Source organism: Lytechinus variegatus, chromosome 12 (genome assembly GCF_018143015.1).
Source record: "Lytechinus variegatus isolate NC3 chromosome 12, Lvar_3.0, whole genome shotgun sequence".
NCBI classification, from domain to species: Eukaryota; Metazoa; Echinodermata; class Echinoidea; order Temnopleuroida; family Toxopneustidae; genus Lytechinus; species Lytechinus variegatus.
In genome coordinates, this window is record NC_054751.1 from 29,167,524 (window position 1) to 29,189,615 (window position 22,092).

The following is a 22,092-nucleotide window of genomic DNA, read 5'->3' on the forward strand; positions in this document are numbered from 1 at the left end:
TTGGAAACAATATTGTTCTTATTTGGAATTCTATATCTTTCACAGGCTCTTCAATTTCAATGTAAGATTTTGTTAAAAAATATTACTTTAAATGGGAACATATAATTAAAAAACACCAATCTGAATGTTTCAACTGTATATAAATCCATCAATTTTGAGCCAATGTATGAAAACAATTATCTTTCAAACCATCGGCTATTTTGATTTTTCTCTCCTGGTATGAATGTATTCTCTGTTACCTAAATTTTCATTCCTTTTTAGTTTAAAGTTTCAAAAGCTCTTTATAAAACTATCTACTTAAATTGGTTTTGGATTCGATTTCAAATCAGGCTCAAATCTTATGGAGTCGCATCCATTTTCCGAAATAATTCAAGAGGGCTTAAGGAAATGGGATGTTTTGATTTCCCAGGCCTCTCATCTTGTATGACCTTTGAAAACTACAGGTTTCTGGGTATATGGTAATTGTAATATGATACAAGAACGTTCAAATAGGTCATTTCTCAATCTCAGTTCTGACCACAATTTGTAGTAACCTTTTGTTTTTAGGAATATCACAAACAACTAATATGTCATCTTTTGTTACAAGTGTAATTGATATGCATTCTGGTAATAACTTTAAGAGTGTAGGAAAGATGATGCGTACAATCACAGTATTTTTTTAAGACTTTCTAGATAAACTGTAGTAGTAGTAGTATATGATGTGAGATCTTTTATCCATCATGTTCTTTTATATTTGTCTGTTTTATTAAATCATTAAGTCATAATGAAGGTAACATTTCAATATTTACAACTTATTAAGATAGATCAGAGTTAATGTGACAAAAAGCAAGTTTTTAGTGTAGCTTTGCAAACAAAACAATGAAATGATACACAGCAAACACACTACAAATAGGGACAGTGATTTTCCGTTTCAAAAAATTGCCTTTTCCGTTTCAGAAAATCTCAAATTCCGTTTCAGCACGTCAGAAAACGGAAATTCCGTTTCCCCATTGACTTTGTACACACGGAAAAGTGACAATTCCGTTTCCAAATTGAATAGCAAAATGAACGTACACTCGCACTGGTCAAACTTTATATCTGCTACTGTACCAACAACACAATAGAATCCATTCTAATCGGATCTATGCGGGTGTAAATATTATTTTTACAAAGACATTTAGCATGCATACATCCTCACCTCTCACATCATTAGCATTATTTCACGGTGAAATGATTTTTCATCGATAATTTGGGGGGTTTTCTGACATCGTTATCATCAGTCAACGGCTTTTGCCAATCCGCCATCTTGGATTTTAAGACCACGATATCGTGCTGTTACATCTTCAAACGTAGAGGGCAGCAACACACGACCGTGCATAGTTGGAACAATATGTGTACAGTGCAGTGAAGCCCAACCCGGCCGGCGCGGCTGGCCGGGTACGGGCGTGGGGTACTGTACAATCGAGTGTGCTGATGTCGGGTGCAGTCATTATTTGTGAATTGTCATGATTGTAGCGAAGTGAGATCGTGTTTTCTGGGGTTTTGTGGCCATCTAATATACTCATTTTGTTGTGATTTTGGAGTAATTTCTGTTGCTATTCTGTGTATTTTGAGGGAAAATGCATTTTCCGTGATTTTCCGTTTGAAATGCCACTTTCCGTTTCAAAAAGCATTTTCCGTGAATTCCGTCCGTTTTCCGCGATCGCGGAAAATCACTGTCCCTATACAAACAACATAGCATTGTGCAGTTGCTACATTTAAGGGTTAAAAAAGACGTGAAATATCGAATAAATAATATCTAACTGTAAGCACATTTATAAAAATCAGGGTTACACCTCAAATTCCATTTTTTTTTAAGTGGATGGAAAGCTTATTTCTTTTTTTTGGCTAAGTAGTATTCCAAATCTTTCTGTTTTTTGAACAAACAATCTAAAGGCATCAATGTTTGATAAAATCATCTTTGAATTCACAAATATATATATTTAAGGGATAAAAAAAATCTTTGAAAATAAACATCATTATTTGAACTTTGAATAACAAAGCTATTTAATATGCAAATTTTAGATATTTGATATTTGTCTAACAATTTTTTTAATTCGTGCAACCCAATAAAACTGTATGTACATGTAGTGCAACCATTATTTGCAATGTTTTAGCTACCTGTTTTTGGTGGGGACTCAATCATATTTAGTTTTGCACAGGACATGAGAACAGAATTTGTAGATTGAAACTCTACTAAACAATTTTATTTTTTTCATTTATAAAGTCATATAAACTACCAATTATTATCTTTGTGATTGTGAAATTAATATGCACTTGAGATGCCCATGACCGAAACCCAATTTTGTCACATGATGTAGGCCTACTGTTATTCTCAATGTCTTGGACAAATATGTGTAGGTTGTAAAATTTATGCTTGATATACATGTACCTGGAAGAAAATGAATGAAGATCCAACTTCAGTTATTTTTGAAAACTCTTTGCTTGGTGAGGGTTAACAAGTTTGGTCATGTGTTTTATATTGCGAATCAGTTATCAGAACTTTTATTTGTGATGTCCGTCCTCTGGTGAAGAAGAATGCAGTTGATCAAGTAAATTCCTGCCATTTTAATTTTTTTCAAGATTTTTTTTTCTCAAGATGAATATGCAAAGGTAACTTAACTTTTCATTCATTATGTTTTCTTCAAGATGAAAAAACCGCATTGATATTTTTAGAAGTTGTTGCTGTAAATTCAACATCACAGGGAAGGTCAATGATTGGTATTATCTCTCTTTTTGTGACATCACAAATATAATGTGCACACGACACATGTATTTCCTTATTGTGATTTGCATTCAAGTTTGTGTACTTCTTCATTGGCTGGCTAGTTTAAAGCCAACATCCAAGCCAGTCATCAGTGGACCATTTTACTTAGGAAAGAATGAAAGAAAGTTTAGGGCAGAATTGATTCAAATCTATTGCTTCAGATGCTTCCATCCATAGTGGTTTCAAAATCTTGGTTTTGTACAATTTTTAATCAAACTTACATTCGCTGACTGCATTCAGCATATGATTATTTTTGTTTGTTTCATCTTTGATTATAGAGTATTAAATAAAGTTCAAATCATTAAATTTTTGCAGAATTTTGATTGATGATTAATTTTTATTTCTGTCTTGATTTTTTTTTCAGCTGATTTTGGAGTTTCCGCCAAGAATTCCTCACCGCAGCAGAGAAGAGATTCATTCATTGGAACACCGTACTGGTAGGGATTGTCCTGAGTTCATATGATAACATTGATGTTTGTCATATTCAATAATGTTTGTATGGGTGCCCCCCCCCCCAACAAAAAAAGTGAGCAAAATTGATCTTGATGAAGGAAATTGTATTTTTTTCTTTCTTTTGGTTGAGTTTTGAACATCTTCATAATATTATGTTGACAAAAATGTGTTAAAATCTTTTATAAAGTTCATTAATAAAAATAATGTTGCATTTCAGAAGAGTCAAGCTATCCCTTTATCATTGTTTGTAGTTCTTTGTAAGTGAAAGTTTAATGTTCCAAAATTCATTTATGTTTGTATATTTATCCCTTTAATCAGCATTATCAAATGAATGCAAGGGTCTTTGACTATCATGATTTAAGTTTGTCATATTTTGATTAAATTTCTTATATTTTTAAATCAAAGATAGATTACAAACTAGATGTGCATGTTTTTCAGCAGTTTGTGAGTTTGTAAAGCTGAAAGGAAACTCATTCAGTTTATCAACAAAAAGTGATCTGTTTATGAGTTCGCCATATGGCTTTAATGGCATTCATTTAGAAACCTCATAAGGAACATGATCTGTTATCTGAAAACTGCTGTAAGCTTTCTGTTTGTAATATGTCATTGGCATCCAGAGGGTTAATGCTTGCACAGTTTATCAACAGAAAGTGATCTGCTCGAAAGTGTCCAAATTATGCAGAGAAGCGTAACCCGGGCTTTTGGTAATCAGTATAAGCATCATTGTTGCCATGGCAACCACATTATTTATGCCCCTCCTGGTCTGGGTGGTGTTTCATTGACGGGATTTAGTGGAATTTGAGCCGATCTTTGCTTACCGCACCGCCGAAGACTATTCCTCTTGTTTCATTTTTAAAGAGGTGATTAAAGAAGCCTGTGTCTGAGTTCTCAGGGGTGTTTCTTGGTTTTAAAGGGGAAGTTCACACTGCCTATAACTTTTTTCCGTAAAAATAGCAGAAAAAGTAACAGAAAATATTGAAGATTGGATGTATACCAGTTTGATGCAAGAATTTGCAGTAACATAAAAAAACAGTGCTGCGTATAAAATCATTGACAAAACTAATGAAACAATTCCCAGGACTCTTCCAGAATTTATTTGAAAAAAAATTGAATTCTATTATTATTATCATAGTTATTCATTTATTCAATTATTTTTTGAGGTGGTGGGCGTGGTGTTATGACGTTTCAATTATAATAGTGCTGCGTCTTACATGTACAATCCATTTGGATTTTGCTCAATAAATTGAGAGTTCATAGAATTGAGTTTGAATGGAAAGTCCCATCCCTTTCTTTTGTAAATGTATTGATGCTTCTATATTCCAAATCTTTGTTGTTATTGTTTGGGTGTGGAGACTTTCACAAAACTTTTCACCAGCAATAGGACAGGGGCACAGGAATCTAGATTCTCTTGGTTTTGAAAGAAAGTCTACCTGAAATTCACGATTATTCCATGTGCACTGTGCAAGATTTTGTAAGATACAAAAGGAATAATGCTTTCTTCAGAGAACTTGTCAAAACTGTAATATTTCATAATTGCATGTTGGGCCAATAAAGGGACATTGCTTTTTAATACTGAAATTATGTTTTGAATTTTAGAAAATGTTTTTCATCATAGTGGTTGTGATGAAAGCTATCAGGCCATAAAAAAAAAGAAATAACATGAGTTCAGAATTATTTTAGTAATTTTGTTCCAAGTAAACGTCTGAGAAAAACAATTTATTAAACATTTTTTGGTTGAAACTCTAGGTTTATAGATTTCCATTGAAATTTGTAAGCAGTATTTATTTCATAGACTTTGGGCAATAGTTTAGAGTGATACTAATGTTTTTTTACATGAATTATCATAGTATAAAAGTATAAAAGAGAGGATGACAGATTGATGTTGCTATGTACCAAGAACGTGGTAGTACACATAGGTCATTTGTGTTTCCAAGGCAACATCATCAACAAAATATGACTGTCATCTATCCCAGTAATGTGTTTGTTTATTTTGATAGCATATAATTTTTCTTCTAGACACGTGATCTCAAAATCCTCTCCTCTCGCTGTCATTCTTTGTATCTCTTTCTCCTCCTCATGATGATTGCCCTTTTAAAGACAAACATAAACATGTACATGGAATATAACTACTTTGGTAATATGCAAAAAGAGATTTTAAGCATAACTTATGAAATGACATGGAAATCCCATGGGGATTCTTAATTGCTTTATAATATGTACATTATTCATTAGAAATTTATTCTAAACATATATTTAATGTGAGTTCTTTGTTTTTGCTTCAATTTGAGATTAATTAAAAGACAGTCCCTTATGATATGAGAATGTCGGCATAGTCATTGATCATCTGGCACTATATACGAGTGCTTTGTAAAATTCTTTATATTTATAAATGTACATGCAATATCGATTTACTGTTAATAAAAAAAATGATTTAGTGCATTTTTTTTGTTTCAATTTAAATGAAATTCATCAAAAGACAGTCCTAATTGATCAAGGACTGGTGACAAAAATTTTTGATCATCTTACATATAAGTACAGCTCTTACATAAGGTACATCTTCATGAATCTCTTCCTGTTACAACTTCTGGACATAAACTTCTTATATATTCTGATTCCATGAAATATATGGACTGACCAGTGTAAAATATTTCTAAATATTAAACTGATCAATCTGTTCTGATTACATTTCTGCATCCAGGATGGCGCCAGAGGTCGTCATATGCGAGACGCTGAAGGACAACCCGTACGACTACAAGGCAGATATATGGTCGTTGGGTATCACGTTAATAGAACTGGCAGAGACGGAACCCCCTTACCATGATTTGAACCCGATGAGGGTGCTTATTAAGATCCCCAAGGCATCACCACCGAGCCTTCAGTACAAGAAAAGATGGTAAGAATATCATTAATAGTCAGTTTATTTGCTCGTTTGTTTGAATTCATTTCTGGGTACCCATTTACCACTACACCTGGGTGGAGAGTGGCAGATGTAGATAAATGCATTGCAGATGGTCTGAAGCGCATCATCACCAAGCTTACATTATAAGAAAAGATGGCAAGATTATCATTAGTCAGTTTGTGTGCTTTTTTGGTTGAATTTATTTCTTTCATTTTCTACACCTGGGGGAAGAGTGGCAAATGTAATTAAATACATCGCCGACAGTCTCTAATGCATCACCACCAAACTTAGTATATTATTATAAGAAAAGATGTTAAGACTATCATTAGTCAGTTTGTGTACTTGTTTGGTTGAATTTATTAATGGGTCCCCATTTATTACGCCCGGATGGAGAGTGGCAAATGTAGATAAATGCATCGCCGTCTGTCTCAAGTGCTTCTGCGGGATTTAATCCCTGGACCTTAAGTCTGTAGACTTATCCACTGAGCCACACTTCTCTTCAATGCTCTCTAAAATCCTCAGATTTTTAGAGATTGTTTTTGGATACCTGTTGATAATATAGGAGGCACTCTAGCTCAGTAGAGCGCGGGTTCTGATTCCGGTGACCCGGGTTTGATTCCCACTTGGTGTGCTAGTGCCCTTTGGTAAGGCATTTATTCTCATTACCAGGTCCCTAGGAGAGGATCTAATAATTCGTCGGTCCTCTGGTTGCTTCCTTACAAGCATTCATGCTTTCTACGCAATCAGGTTAAAAAAAAATATCACCACCATTTACCATTAACCAATAGTCACGCAATGCGCGAATGCCCTTCTTCAACAAATAATGTCTCATTTAATACATGTACTCCTGTATCTCTAACAATAGAAGTCTTATGTCCAACATTCCCTTTGTTACACTGTATAAACAGGAAATAAGGACTGTCATTGATCCACTCTCAGATTCGTTTACATGTAGTTTCAGAACCAAGACAAAATTGATAGTCCTCCCTAATATTGATTGGCGATTGTCAACCACTAGGTGGCGCTACACCTTTATCCAAGGACAGTTCAATGCCAAAATCATTGAACATGAATGATATGTTTTTTTTTTATTTCGGCAGTTTATACCATTTTCAATGCGTTTGTTTCGTCTTGAGTGCAATATTGTGTTTAAACACACCTTCTCCTCTTCTGGAGGAAGATGAAATCAACATCTAGAACCTGTTGAGAGTCACATTTTTGGCCAGTCATCAAAAATGCTAATTTTTATACATATAGATTACTACCAAGTGTTGGTGTACAAGATTCTGATGGAAAATATGTACTGGCCTGATTGCTGAAACAATTAAAAAATTGTACAGCATTTTAGCCAGTTGTGAGGTCATTTTCTAAGCATTAATGCACTGTTCCACGTAGGCTTATCTCCATCTATCTGCACTAGATCTATGATGATATGGTGGCAACTACCTTTGATTTTAAAGACTTTTTTCAATCATGAAATTATTGTTTGCTGCAACCACAGACCTCCAACTCGAACTTTTAATGCTTTTTTAATGTACGTGTGTGTGGGACTAATATCTTACTGAAAGCAGACTGAAATCTCAAGGGCTTTAGTCCACATCCAACTGAGACACTCATTATTCTCCATTTCGCTCCTTCCTAAGGAAATTTTAGACCCATTGTTCCCTTTTAAGGCAATATTTTGTAGCTGAAAGAGCCTGTTGTATCCATCTATTCACCTTTATTTCTAATATGTTAAACACGATTGAGGAAGTAAAGGGAGATTTTTCACGTGGAAACATGCAAATAATACATTTCTATACTATTCCGCTTGAAATGTGTGAATTCATGTTTATTGATGTTAAAGAATGATATATTCATACTTCTTTTCATATTTTTCGAAGAGGTAAAGATCGTATTGTAAGGAGTGTAAATTAATCTTACTGAGCTATTTGCATTCCCTTTGTCAGTTAAGATCATATTGGCATGATATGGTATGCATGCTCTGCTATGGAGAAGAAAAACAAACTTGGGTTTTTATATTTAGTACAAAGTGCATACATGTAAATTCACAAATTGTCATGAGTAAGTTTTTAATGAAAAAAAACACATGTTTGTCAAGAAAAGTATTTTTGTATTCACAAGCAACAAACTTTTTCCCCTTCTATATATAATGTATCACTTAAAGTTCGTTTTGTATTTATAAATGGTAGGCCTATATCATTTTATTCCAATGGGGATTTCTAAGTCCTGTTTAATATTTTTCTCACATGGTAATATTGCTTTTAGTTTTAGTGCCTCTGACCATTGTAGTTTTGTTAATATTATATTTTCTTGTAAATTAAAAATGTAAATTATTCTGTACAACTAACCTTGCCTATTTTTTCTCTCTGAGGAGTCAGATAATTGCCTACCTGACATAGCAATATTTCATTCATACTACACTTAAGCATATTACATTGTTTATTTTTCATGAACATATACTTTACCTCTGGATAATATGATATTAAAGATACTTTGAAGTATTTTCTGACAGACAAAGTTACCCACACTTGTGAAAGATCAGAAAATGACCTGTCTTTCCAACAGAATTTAAGAAAATCACCACCAAAGTGCTCGAAATATAAAGATAATATTGTGTTCCCAATGATTCTGACAGAACATGAGAAATAGTTTTTTACGGAACCAAAAATGTACCGTAAGTCATTTTTGACTGGTCTTTTTTAGAGCCATAATCAATCCTGGAAATAAACCTAGATTGGCCTGTGGCCATTGATCAGCAGAATATTTGATTTAGAATTAAATCTTATAGATTTTTTATTTTATTTTTATCGATAAATATTAAATCTTAATAGGGATTCAGACTTAATCCAGAAATTGACTTTGACTGGTCACTGTAAAGAACAGCCAGTCCGGATTTAAAATCCATGCAATTTATTCTGCACTATATGCACAGTAATTTAACTTGATTTTAATGATTTTCTTTCCGAATTTTTCCTCCCTGGGACTACAGTTTTACTTTATTCTACCAACTATATTACAACTAGACCAAAACATATCTGTGAAAAAGTTTGCAGGGCTATGCTGCAGGGTTTACATTTTACATGTGTACCCTAGGAATAACCACACTTCAATAAATACTGAATTATGCATTGAGAGTAATGCATGTTTGTATTCTACATTGACAGATCCCAAATGACCTTTATTCCAATGTTTATCCGCAGCTTTCAACCTTGTTTGACTTGAACTTGGCAAACACAGTTTCATGCTCCAAGTGCATATGATGTGACTTTATTACTTTGATCAACTCTCTCTCTCTCTCTCTTCATTCAATTTTCTTTCTTTTCTTGATTTCTTGATTTCTTTTCTTTCTTTCTTTCTTTCTTTCTTTCTCTTTTTTTTCTTTATTTTTCTCTTTCTTTCAACCTTTGAGAAAGATTGAGAAGGTATAAAACATTAAGCTCTTACTTTCTTGCTCCATTTCTTTATTTCTTTCCCTCTTCCTTCTATCAAACATATCCTGCATGCACTAGTGTATTCTTTCCTTTGATTTACATGTTATGTACCCATTCTGTTGGTATCTTTTACCCTGGTTAGAACTTGATCTTTGTGAAGTAGGGCTCCCTCTAGTGCCGATTTGATTAAAAACACAAATATCCAAAGTGTGTTTTCTGGACAGCAGTGGGCAAATTGCTGTGATATGATTTGCAGAGAGAAACTTGTGCAAATAATAATTCGACAGGTTAGTCTGTTCTCTTATAAAGACAAGGGAACAAAGGGAAATCAAGGTCAAGACTAATTAAGAAAATCCTAAAACCAGAAAAGGTTAATTTCGTGTTGGATATATACAAACCTTAATAGAGTATGTATCTTCAACAAGAATGAAAATTCTAAATGGTTGTTGGAAGAATCAATTATCTTTATCATTACAATGAAGAAAATGAAAGTTAGAGGGGCAGTGGTTGAAATGATTATGATCATATACCTACATGTATTGTTTGCTTTGTTTTTAACAATGGGCTTTCTGGTATACATATTCAAAAGAAAAATAAAGCACAGTTGACTTATATATTTCAAGAGTACCATGGTTAGAACTTTGACTGGCATATCTTTACCATTAATCGTTTCAATATGATGTCATGGCCAATGTTTATGGAGGCGTAGGTTTTGGTTGTTACCACATCTGTTTATGAATTGATGAGGTAGGACATGACGTAGAAGTGTTTTGTTTTATGCCTTGTCGGCATGCTATTAATGGTAACACCCCCTGTGTCAATAATGTATGGCTTTCACATGGAATACGATGTATGAATACAAAGTTTCAAAACCAAAGTTAAGTATTAAGGCCTGGTCACACCGCCCGAGCTTTGTTGGAGTGGTCTTGGAGCGGTAGGGAGAGAGGGTCGAATTTCGCTCACAAAATTGGGGGGGGGGAACAAACAAACTAAAAAAAATAAACAAAAAAAACAATCGAAATCGAAAATGGTGAACGGTAGCGAGCGATGATGATTTTTTTCTCTCTGCTCCACGACCGCTCCAACAATGCTCAGGCGGTGTGACCAGGCCTTAAAATTAAATGATTGAAAGATCAATGAATAAATGAGTAAATAAATAAATTATAATGAATAATCAGGAGAAGTAATGAAATATATTGATAATGAATAAACTGATATATGAATTGGTAAATATGTAAATAAAAAAAATAAGTGCATGCATGAATAAATATATACATAAATCAGTCCATTAATGATGTATATAAATGTAGGTAAGTAATAGGTTAGCTAGATAATGAATTAAAGTAATATGCATTTTAATTGATAAATGAAAGAGTCATACCTCAGTCACATTTGTTCTACGGCAGCCGTACAGCAGGTCGAAAACAGCTGTCAATATTCATTTTTCTTCAAACCACCTATATGTAGCTGTATAAGTGACTGTATTCGATTGCTGGATGGCTGATGTAGATAAAATGTGACTGAGGTATAATAACTGGACTATCAAATAAAGTCAGCGAGAGGGCCTTCACTACATATTTTGTAGGCTGCATATTCATACCTTATTAAACTTGAGTGAAGGTTTTTGCATGTACAGCAGAATATTTTGATCTTTCAGTTTAGGCCGATTTTAGCTCCAGATTTTTGTGAAAATCGGAGGTCATTTGTTTTTTAAAAGAAAATTACATTAATTTGAAAGATGGTTGAGATTTTTATTTAAATCCAAACAACACATAAAAGTCATTGAGTTAATTAGTTTTTATTTGGCCTTTAATGTAGGACAATTTTGTTATCGATGATTCATAATTTTTCATCTCGGTATATTTTGTATAGAATTGTTTTGGGGTAATTTCTGCAATTAACATTCCTACTTAGGTGTGTGATAAATTGAATAAAGCATATTTTCTATTTGAATTCTGGTCATTCTTGGGTATCGAACTTAATGGAAAGATGGATTGTATTTACGTGAATTTCCCTAGCGATAGGGATACAATCATGCTAGCCAATCAAACGATGATAATTTATTATCACTCTATTGGGAACCATTAGGCCATATTGATATGCTTGACAGGCTATTGACAGGAACTGTTTTACTTTTTCATGAACACTGCAGCTTCATGTAAAGATAAGTGCATCACATATTCATAAAAAATTCAGTTGACATTTTTATGTGCATGAATATTGAGTAGTGAAGTTTAAATGGTGTCATTTTAGCACCCAAAGGGACCCATTATCTACATTAAAGTGTCACCGCTCTTTTTTATGCCAAAGGAGAGAGAAGAGTTCTATGTGGGCATACATTTTATAAAGAATGAATAAAACCATGACCAAAATGTGAAAATATTGATCTGCATTCATGTTTGGAAGCCTACATGAAGCTAACCAACAAACTGCCTATCGCCAAATTAAATGTGAGATGTGTATTGAAGTCTGTGGCATGCACTTCTTCTTTTTAAAAAGTAGATTTCAGGAGAGGAGGATGCTGTTGTCGCAAGGAAATGCACCAAAATAATTAGATAATTCAGAATGTGAAGATAAAAACGGAATGAAATTAATTAAATAAAAAGACACTTGGAGGGTCCCAAAATATATGTTTTATTGGTTGTTACTATTTAATAGAGATATCAATTATTAGTGAATCATACTAAGGTACAAAACGTAGTGATGCCTTGGTGGGGCCGTGGGGGGGGGGGAAATATGAAGTGCTGATAATCTTTTTTTTTCATCATTTGTCACTGTGTTGATTTAACCTGATTTGCTACATATTTATCTATTTCATCGGTATAACCCCCCCCCATTGCAGCCACATCACAATACGCTAAATTTGGACTCTGAGTCAAATGTGTAATTTAATTGAATGATTCTCTCAATATTTGACAATGATAGAAAATACAAACCTTAATGAAAACAGGGTATGACCCACTGGTTTTCTTCCCCTGACCTGGTGGCCCTGTATTACCTGCCCAGCGGGTACTACCTGTAAGCAATGCTGTCATCAGATAAAAATGGAGCATGAGCTTTTCCTAAAGGAATGTGAAATAAGGTCCATGTTTAGCCCACTAAAGAATGGATGGAAGTAGAGGTGTTTGTGGAATAATGTTAATGGGGCATTGCAAGAAACTTGCGATCAATTGCAAGTCAATTTTTGGTCTTTAAATCAATCATATTAAGTCATTAAAGTAATTGAAAATATGCAATTGATTGCTAATTTGTTTCCTTAAACAAGGAGTGTAATCTGATTTGCTACAGCTAAATCGATCTATCATTTGTAAAATTACAACAGAACATTTGCAATTAATTGCAAACATTTTCTTGTAACGACCCTTAAGTTTTTTTTCAAAGGGGAGTTAGCAAAATGATTAGACTACTAGTTGATGTGTTGTAGAGGTGTTTGTAAAGGGGTTCTAACAATCGACTTATGGAAAAACCCAATTTGAATTAAAATATTTTTCTCACATCAGCATCACATGTTTTATGTTGAAATGTCAAATGTATTAGCTTTGTAGATTTATATTCTTGTTTTTGACATGATTTTGAATGAAAAATTGAGATATTTGAGGTAGGCCTATTTAGGGATTGTTAGGGTTTACAAGCAGTCACACTTGTAAAAGAAAGGAAAAATCTGACACCCCATTTGGCATTTCATAATTCTTTGCAAAGTCATACAACTGTATCAGAGGATATCACTGTGTCATGTTGCAAATAGAGTTTCATGACCTTTACCTCTCTGTTTTATGGTCTTCTTTTTACCTCTTCCCTTTTCTTCTTTTTTGTCACTCCTTTAATATTTATTCTGTACTTTAGAAAAATCATTGGGGGCTGGTTGCCCCTCCCCCACCCCCCCCCTCTGTAGCTCTGCCCCTAGTTATGATTCTGTGGGACAGTAAGATAGAAGGTGAGATAGACAGAGAGAGAGAGGCAGAGAGAATGGGGATCCACAGTAAAGCTACATGTCAAGAGATGGACAGAAGAGAGAAAGAAGATAAAGAAAGAAATATGGCAAGCAAAGCAGGATCAAGGATCAAGATGAACTATGGCTTTACACCACCGACACCCTGTTGTGAACACAAAGTTTCTCCAGTAATAGCTCTCTTTGAAATCTGATTCCAAATATAGCTGCGGGCGTCACAGTGATGTTGATGGATCTCCGTTTTGTGCCTGGGCTTTTCTTTTCTTGTAGTTTCCTCAGAGAAAGTATTTGTGCATGATTTGTCGGCCTTCCACGGTCAAAAACTTTTCCCACCCATCTCTCCCATCGGCCCACTACTAGGGAATTGTTATAGTGCATCCCTCGTCGTCGGTCTACCTGTAGTTCCGAGCAGTCAGAGTGCAGCCAAAGGGACTGTGCTGCATATTGCTTCCTACATGTATGATATCAGTACTACCAAAGACTTTGTTGGGTGTGTCTTTAATCAAAGGTGGGGGTGGCAAGGTGACAGATCTTGATGGGAAATCAAGAGTCTGTGTGAATGGATTGATCCCTGGAATAAAAATATTGGAAAATTCATTTCTCATTCATCTTTCGATATTGACCATTGCAGGAAAGCCGATCCTGTGAAGTTGTTCTACATGATTTTGCCAAGTTTGGTTTGCTGTCTTAAACAGAAATGCTGCGATTGTAGAAGCAGTTGCCTGGGAAAACTCATTGCCATCGCGGAGATGGTTGTAAATTCACAGAATTGGATAACTGCTTCTCAAGGAGACCTACATGTACCTTCATGATGCTTCTTTGCTGATGTGCTTTGATAGTGATGGATGTAGAATTAAAGGCCGGAGGCATCCTACAACAATGATGATGATGCTCAGACCATGTGGGTGGAGGCTATTGATATCTTAGCCTTGGACATTGATGATTCAATCATGAGGCTGTTTCTAATTCAATTAATGGATTATCCAGCATCAACCAAAGATATTCATAATGCTAATTGTTTTTCAAGCCTCCAAGCAAAATGTATTATGCAATAGAATAGGAGCAATCATATTGTCTACCTGGAGCTGGAAATATGATTAACTCTGGTTGTCATCTTCTAGAAAAGAAGATTGATAGTTGAAGAAATTAAGAGTCTGAAACTTCTGCTTCATTGGATAATCTCTAGAATGAAATTCAAAGAAACTTTTTTCTTGTGTTGTAGATATTATTGATGCTTGAATAATATGGCTGTTTGATATGAATGCAATTCTTAAGTCATGGTTTGCAAAGAAATACATAGATGAGAAATATCATATGACTATAGTTTATGAAACGTTTGAGAAAGAGTAACATTGCTCTTTGAACAATTGAAAGATCAATTTTTGTACATAGTGTACATCTGTGTACGCCTGTGTTAAAGATGGATGTCAGTCATCGAAGTTTCTCAAAGATTTATGAAAGACTAATTGCACTATGTTAGAGGAAGGGAAGGAGAGAAGAACTGAAGGCTCATCAGAGGATGAGGATGAAGAAGAGGAAGGAATCTACAGGGAGATCGAGGGAACGGTGCGCAACTTTGCGAGTCTCGTTCTCGAAATCGTACGGTGAGTAACCTATTCAAATTGGAGGATTGTGTATGTATTGTGTGAGTCATCTCTTCATATTGACGCTTGAAGAGTCTTGTCGGGAAGAAAGATGTTGTGCAGTTTTTACTTGATCTATGCCACATAGAAGTTGTCATTCAGCTCTGACTGCTTGGGATTGGAGTATCTTCGATGAGCTGGTGGCAATCAGCCTGTCATCCCTGCCTCCCCCTCCCCCCTCTTCTCGGTATGAATTAGCCTGGAATAGTTCTTCTAACTTGTCCATGAGTCACCCATTCATATTGAGGATTAGACCAGTGGTCTTGAATTAACCCTGCACCCTAGGTTCAAATGCCAAGTTGATGCATGATTGCCTTCTGGTGAGGTAGTTCTAGTGTAAGGTCTCTTGAAGAGGATGTTGAGCCATAGGTCCTCTGTTTTTTTTTAACCTGCTCGCATTGAAAACTATAATGAAATGTACTTTAGATGATGAGAGATGGAAACTAGACTGGAAGAGAAGGTGGGAATAGAAGAGGAAGTATGATCTGTGTATCATCCTATTAAACCTAATAATGGGAAATAGTCCCTACTACCACAATGATACTTTACTCACAATTAGCACTTAGGATTTCTTGCAGGATGCCAATGATCTATGTCATTTTTTTTCTGTCTATAACCAAACATTAGAATACCTCTATTTATTTCTCAACAGGTGGTTTGAGAAAATTTTATAGACTTAAGCTTGAACTCTCTTGTACTTACATGTATATAGTAATGGAGCCACTCCCAAGTTTTTTTTTTCTTCAAATTATTGGTCTTATTGGTTCCAGTTATAATTTGTTCTGTATTTAATTATGGAAACATCCTTTCCATTGCCAACTGTTGCTGTCAGTTGTTGGGTTTGTATATTGATTACACCCCCACCCCCTTTCCCCCCCCTTTCTCTATTAAAGGATGGACCTACTATATAGAGTCCATATGCTCTAATCCAGACACGCATGGAGTTGATTAATCGCCCCTCTCTTGATCCAGCTACACCCATTATGATATCACCATTAGCGTTAATCCTGTTTAATCCACGGACTGTGTCGGATGATAATGAAGACCCCCTTCTTCAAGTCTTGCATTTGAAATTGAATTATTCAATTCTTTTTTATTGGTCATCATTGTCATGAAATATCTGATGAGGGTATTGCTGGCATACACTTATTAGGTTTGTGCAGGCCTATGATAGGTATCTCTTAATTGGTCAACCAGTTCATGGATAAATTTTACAGAATAAAATTGCTGTCCCAACTCTTTGTAAACTTAAAGGGGAATGAAACCTTTGGAACAAATAGGCTTGTGTAGAAACAGAAAAATCAAAGAATAAGAATAAAGAAAGTTTGAGAAAAATCGGACAAATGATGAGAAAGTTATGAGCATTTGAATATTGCAATCACTAATGCTATGGAGATCCTCCTATTGGCAATGCGACGAGGATGTGTGATGTCACTGATGAACAACTTTCCCTTTGGTGGACTATAAAATACTCTCAAAATGTCTCTTTTTGCTTTTTCTTATGATGATACAAACTCTTTATCCATGATGTATTCTTAAAAAATATGTATTACATGCCCTCATGTAGAAAGAACACATGATCTATGGATAGATGTGATAAAAGAGGCAATTCAAATGAAATATATACTAAAGTAATGGGGAGAGTTGTTCACAAGTGACATCACACATCTTTGTCGCATTGCCAATTTGCTATCTCCATAGCATTAGTGATTGCAATATTCAGATGCTCATAACTTTCTCATTATTTGTCCGATTTTTCTCAAACTTTCGTTGATCTGTTTCTTTGATTTTTATGTTATTACACAAGCTATCTTGTTCCAATGGTTTCATTCTCCTTCTTTAACAAGTGTGAAATTACGTTAATAAAAAAAAAAAATCATCATCAGGCTGGATGAAATTACTCAAAAAACTAACCTAGGGCTTAAAAGCAATTATTTTCAGTAAGACAAGCAGATATTTAAAGGTTGTAAGCCCTAAAATAAATTTGCAGTATGAATCTACCTCCAAAGCTCAAAAGTAATTTTGTGTAATTTAGTTTATTTTTCAATTTTCATAGATCTACCTGCAGTAGCAAGGTAGTTTATTTGACATTTGCAATATGGGTAATCACGTAAAATTAGCCTTGAGACCCCGAACAATTTATTTTCTAGCTATAGGCGTTTCTATGTGATTTAAAGTCCCTTTATTCAATAATGTTTATATTCCAGCTGTTATTTTGCTTTAATACTGAAACAACTCCGTGGCCCAAAACCATCAGTCTCGCATCCATTCAAAAGTTCTAGTAAACCACACATTCAAGAAAGTGATGATTAGTTGAATTATGACGTTGTTGTAGGCTTCTGTACATCATCACAAGAACCAAATCTGGAAGCATTATAAATAGAACCGAGGTGTTACTTCTCCAATAACCCAGATACAAGTTCAATTATAACCTCTTTGAAAAAAATCCCTATTAAAGCTTAACAATAATCCCAGGCAGTTCACCTGTCCCATACAGCATTACTCACATATCCAAAATCCAGGTAGGAAGTTGTTTATTTTGGGTGTCATGTCTCCCTCTATTGGTCATCGACACAAGTGACGTAGGCTTGGCGTCTGGTGCAGATATGAAGACTGCTTTTGATAACCCCCTAGGGAGGTTTTGATTTCTAGAATTTGTATTCTTGAAGGTCAGAAATGGCAAGTTAAATTGATGAATGACTCAGAAATGTTGAGATATTGGTACTGTTTACTGTATTAAGCTATTTTTAAGTTGTGAAACAGTTTTCCGGATTACGTATCAAGGAAGAAGAAGCTGTGTTGATTTGTTTTGAGGACTTTCAGAAACTTGGCATTGAAAGCTCATCAAACCTCGTTTTCAGAGTTGTAAAACCTATACTTGTTCTGGTAGAATCTAACAACAATCTTTTTATAGCGTGTCAATAGCAAGAGGAAGGCAAAATTGGGATGCTGTGAAAGTCTTTTTCCCTCAAATGAATAACAAATAAGAGGCAGAGAATAATCTTTTATAAACCTGGCCAATAATATTCATGAGAGTCTCCTATGCCCAGGGTTCTGTGACATATGCTCCAAAAACGATTGCTCTTCCATAAATTCCACACACTAATCAAATGACCATCTTCAACCCCTGATGTAACACTACACCTTGAACCTTACCCTAAACCTTATAAAATACTCTTTTGCAACCCTAACCCTACATGTACATCTTGGATGAAATAAAGCCTGGAGCAAATGTCGCAGAGCAAATGTCATGTTACTATGCTCACATCCTTGAGACTTGAGAGATCACTTGCCAAATGATAGCTGTAAAATAGCTGACAGCATCTGATCAAAATTGACCATTATGGCCTACATGATAACAAATAAACTTCAGAAATACATTGAATTCATCTGGAATGATGAGTGAAATGTTCAAGATGATCCTGGTCTTTGAAGGTTGCATGCTGGGAATAATCAGCATTAACTTCCCCAGTATTTAAAAGTCAAAATTGACCATTACAACCTACAGACTATTAGTCTAATTACCAAACACATTTTGCCAGCCATCACAAGGGTAGTGTCAGATTATCTTGCTAACTATCAATCCCAGACAGGTAATATCTGTTATACCAATTCTTTCTCTTACGGAGTTTTAAGATAATCCTTGACTTTGACTTTCAACTGATTCGTTCTGATAACCTCCTGATGCTGATCCATCTTCGTACACTCCAATCCTTGAAGGTGATCAAATCTGTATCAAATTGCATTCAGAAAAATCCTTATCTACCCTGCTGATATAGGTCATACCCTCTTATCAGGATTGCAGGTAAAGAGACTGTCAGTCTGAATATCTTCGCTAGTGAATGTCGACGTCTGTATAGCCGGCAATTTATAATTATATTCTTTTTCTTGATATCGAAAATTACAGTTTGGTTAACAATAACAAATTGATTTGTTGATACCAACAAATTAATTCTTATATTGAGAAAAAAAGATTTCCTAATATCAAGAATTATCATTTTTGTGTCGAGAAATAGGATTAAGTGGTAAATGGCTTACTTTTTGTACGTCGGCAAACACTGTCTAAGATGTCCAGGTGTGATAGATCCTGAAGAAATGGCATTTTGATAGCAAATGTATGAAGTACTTTACTTCTCCAGTTTTGGTGGGGGGGGGGGAGGATGGGCTGTAACTTCTTTTATAGCTTTTGGGTGACATAAACCTTATCTCAAAAATTCCTCAGTGTTCAGGGGGTTAAAAAGGGGCTGCTAGCATGCTACACTGTGTCTTTTTGGTAGTCTTTCCTTTGACATGGCATACTTCATTCATTCATTCATTCATTCGAAGATTAAATGTTTCTAAAAATCTAATGAGGTGTTGTTTATTGTTTCTCCAGCAAAGATTCACTTTATAGGGAGCTTGAATTATATATGTAATGCTATGTATATATAGTATTATCTTAGTATTATAGTCAGGTAGGGCCAGATCGATCTGTTGTTGCCTGTCAGGCTTAGGTTTTCTCTCATTCTTGGCAGTTTGGGAAGAAAGGTAATTGACCAAAGATCCTTGTCTGGTGGACCCCACCTCACCATCCAACATTACCAGGAGGAGGAAAGGGAAATTGAATCATGATGATGTTCATTCTCCTACCCTCTCACCTGTCTTGCGCCACCACCTCGTCAATGAAGGGAAGATCCCTCCGAAGCAAAAGCTGCGTTGGCGCCCCGCGAGGAAACAAGCGCCCACTTCCTCCCATTCTCAATTGCTCTGAGTCAATGTTTTCCCCACCCCGCACAGACTTTGGATGATTGTCTCACTTCGTTGTTGTCACCGCTGTTGCCTCTGTGTCGTTGCTTCCGAGTTAGCAAGCAAGAATTTCAATCACTCATCCCCTACTCAGTGCAGGAGGTGGTTAAGCTCTGATAGATCGCAGGATGTTTGGATGCTGAAGAATAGAATGGGGATCCGTTCAGCAAAGTTTTGTAGTTTCCATCAGGAATACTTCTACGCATTACTTGGGATTTTTGGATGAAAAAGGATAAATTTGTCAATCTTTGAGTGTCAGATAAAAAATGTGGTTGGATAGATGTCCTTTTTTTATTTCACACTTGAGGAAAATTCAGGAGCTTTGGGAAAATAATTTCCAATCAGAACAGAAAGTACATTAATACTTCTTCTTCAGTAATATTGCACAAACCTCCAAGGTATACCATTGGGCAACAGTTGGTTGGCCCACACATATAAATACCTGTTTTCCTCGCCAGGATACAATTTTTTTCAGTCATTCTATCAGGATTAAATACCTTGACTGTCGAAGTGAATTTGGAAACATATTTTTGTCATTGGATTTAAGGCATCAGTAATGAACATTTCCTGCACTGTTGGTGTGACATTGATACAGGTTGTACATGTATATTAAAGGACTCATTGGATCAATGATCTGTCCACATTCCAGCTAAGAACATCTTTAACTTGGATACATGATTGAAAGGATGTGATCTCACTGTATCTGGAGCCTCATTTGGAAGCTATTGTTGTATAATGGAGGATATTCTCTTGTATTCTGCGCCTCCGTCACCGATGTTGTTTAAGTTGGAATCTGTAGATCTAGTTGGATGGTTAGTTCAGATCATGCACAAATCTAGTTAAAACAGTTCTTCTGATAGGCACTTAGCATCCTTAATAGGCAAGAAATTAGTCTTCTCCTTGCCACTCTCCACCCAGGTATTATATTGCTACATGGTAGGATGCCAAAACCAACATACCAATATGAATTTAGCAGCCCATATTGGAATGCTCCCCAACCCGTGGAGAACATCGAAACGTCTTTTGCAGCTAGTAAGATGAAAGTGCTGCAACGGAGACGTCATCTCCTTGTATTAAAGTGATATATATAGAAGTATATTATTTTTATCACCATCATTATCATGCATGTTTTGCATGTATCCAGATAAAGCTTTTTCATAGCTTAATTTACTATCTGACACTTTTTTTGCATTCATTACTCTTTTGAACCTTTTTTAATATAACATTTGTCCTATTGTCTGTTTTCTTTCAGGTCAAGAGAATTCAATGACTTTCTTGAGAAATGTTTAGAGAAGAACCCAGAGAAGAGACCCTCTGCAGTTGATCTACTCAAGGTATCTACATCTAACCTAAATTCATATTACCTTCTTAATACCATATCAGAAGCCAAACAATTATTGGAAACCTATGAAAAAGCTGCATAGAACAATGCCAGATTTAACTTAAATGCAAAACTGCTTAAAAGTTATTTTAGAAACCACAATATTTGTAGGTTTCTGTCCATGTAAGCACTGAATATTTGCAAATATATTTTTTCTTTGCAAACCATTAAAAGATCATTTGATTTTCATTATAGAAAATAATCTAATTTTGTTTTGCATACAAATGTGCGTAATTATAGCTCCGTCAAAGTGATAATGTGTCATAGAATCAAGGATGATGAATGAAGCACTGTGAAGCCATTTTTTTGATATTCATGAATTTGAATGTTTCTAAAGCAAGCACTCAGTTGGAAAGCTAGGGAAAAGGCATGAAACTTGCATAGTTGTATTTTGGAGCCTATCAACTTTCAATTGGTGTATTATTTACCCACCCCCCCCCAAAAAAAAAGAAGAGAAAATTGCTTCCGATTTTGTGGTCACTTTATGCTACTAAATTAGAGTCTATGATAATTAAACACAAACTCTAATACAGTGTACTGTACTTTTGTTCTCCATTACGAAAATTTCCCGTTTGATTCTCGACCTCACTTCGGACTGCAAACTGCGGTCGCATACCCCGTTTTGCGTTTGCAAATTTCAAACAACTTCCAACCCCGATAAACCCATCTTGGCCAGGTTATCCCCTTGTCGCGATTTCACCACCACGGGCCAGCTAAACGAGCGTTGAGCCAAGGACGAAACAATAAATAACAGCTGTGCTAT

At 35.3% G+C, this 22,092-nt stretch overlaps 1 protein-coding gene across 2 annotated transcripts in view; it reads left to right on the forward strand.

Moving 5' to 3' along the window:
• The window catches only part of LOC121425600 (STE20-like serine/threonine-protein kinase), a 77,294-nt gene that overhangs the window by 33,022 nt on the left and 22,180 nt on the right, over positions 1-22,092 (forward strand). For both annotated transcript variants that reach the window (XM_041621714.1, XM_041621715.1), the window contains exons 4-6: positions 3,150-3,222; positions 5,937-6,131; positions 21,201-21,282. In XM_041621714.1, the coding sequence (XP_041477648.1) occupies positions 3,150-3,222; positions 5,937-6,131; positions 21,201-21,282 (350 nt within the window). The remainder of the gene's footprint in view (positions 1-3,149; positions 3,223-5,936; positions 6,132-21,200; positions 21,283-22,092) is intronic.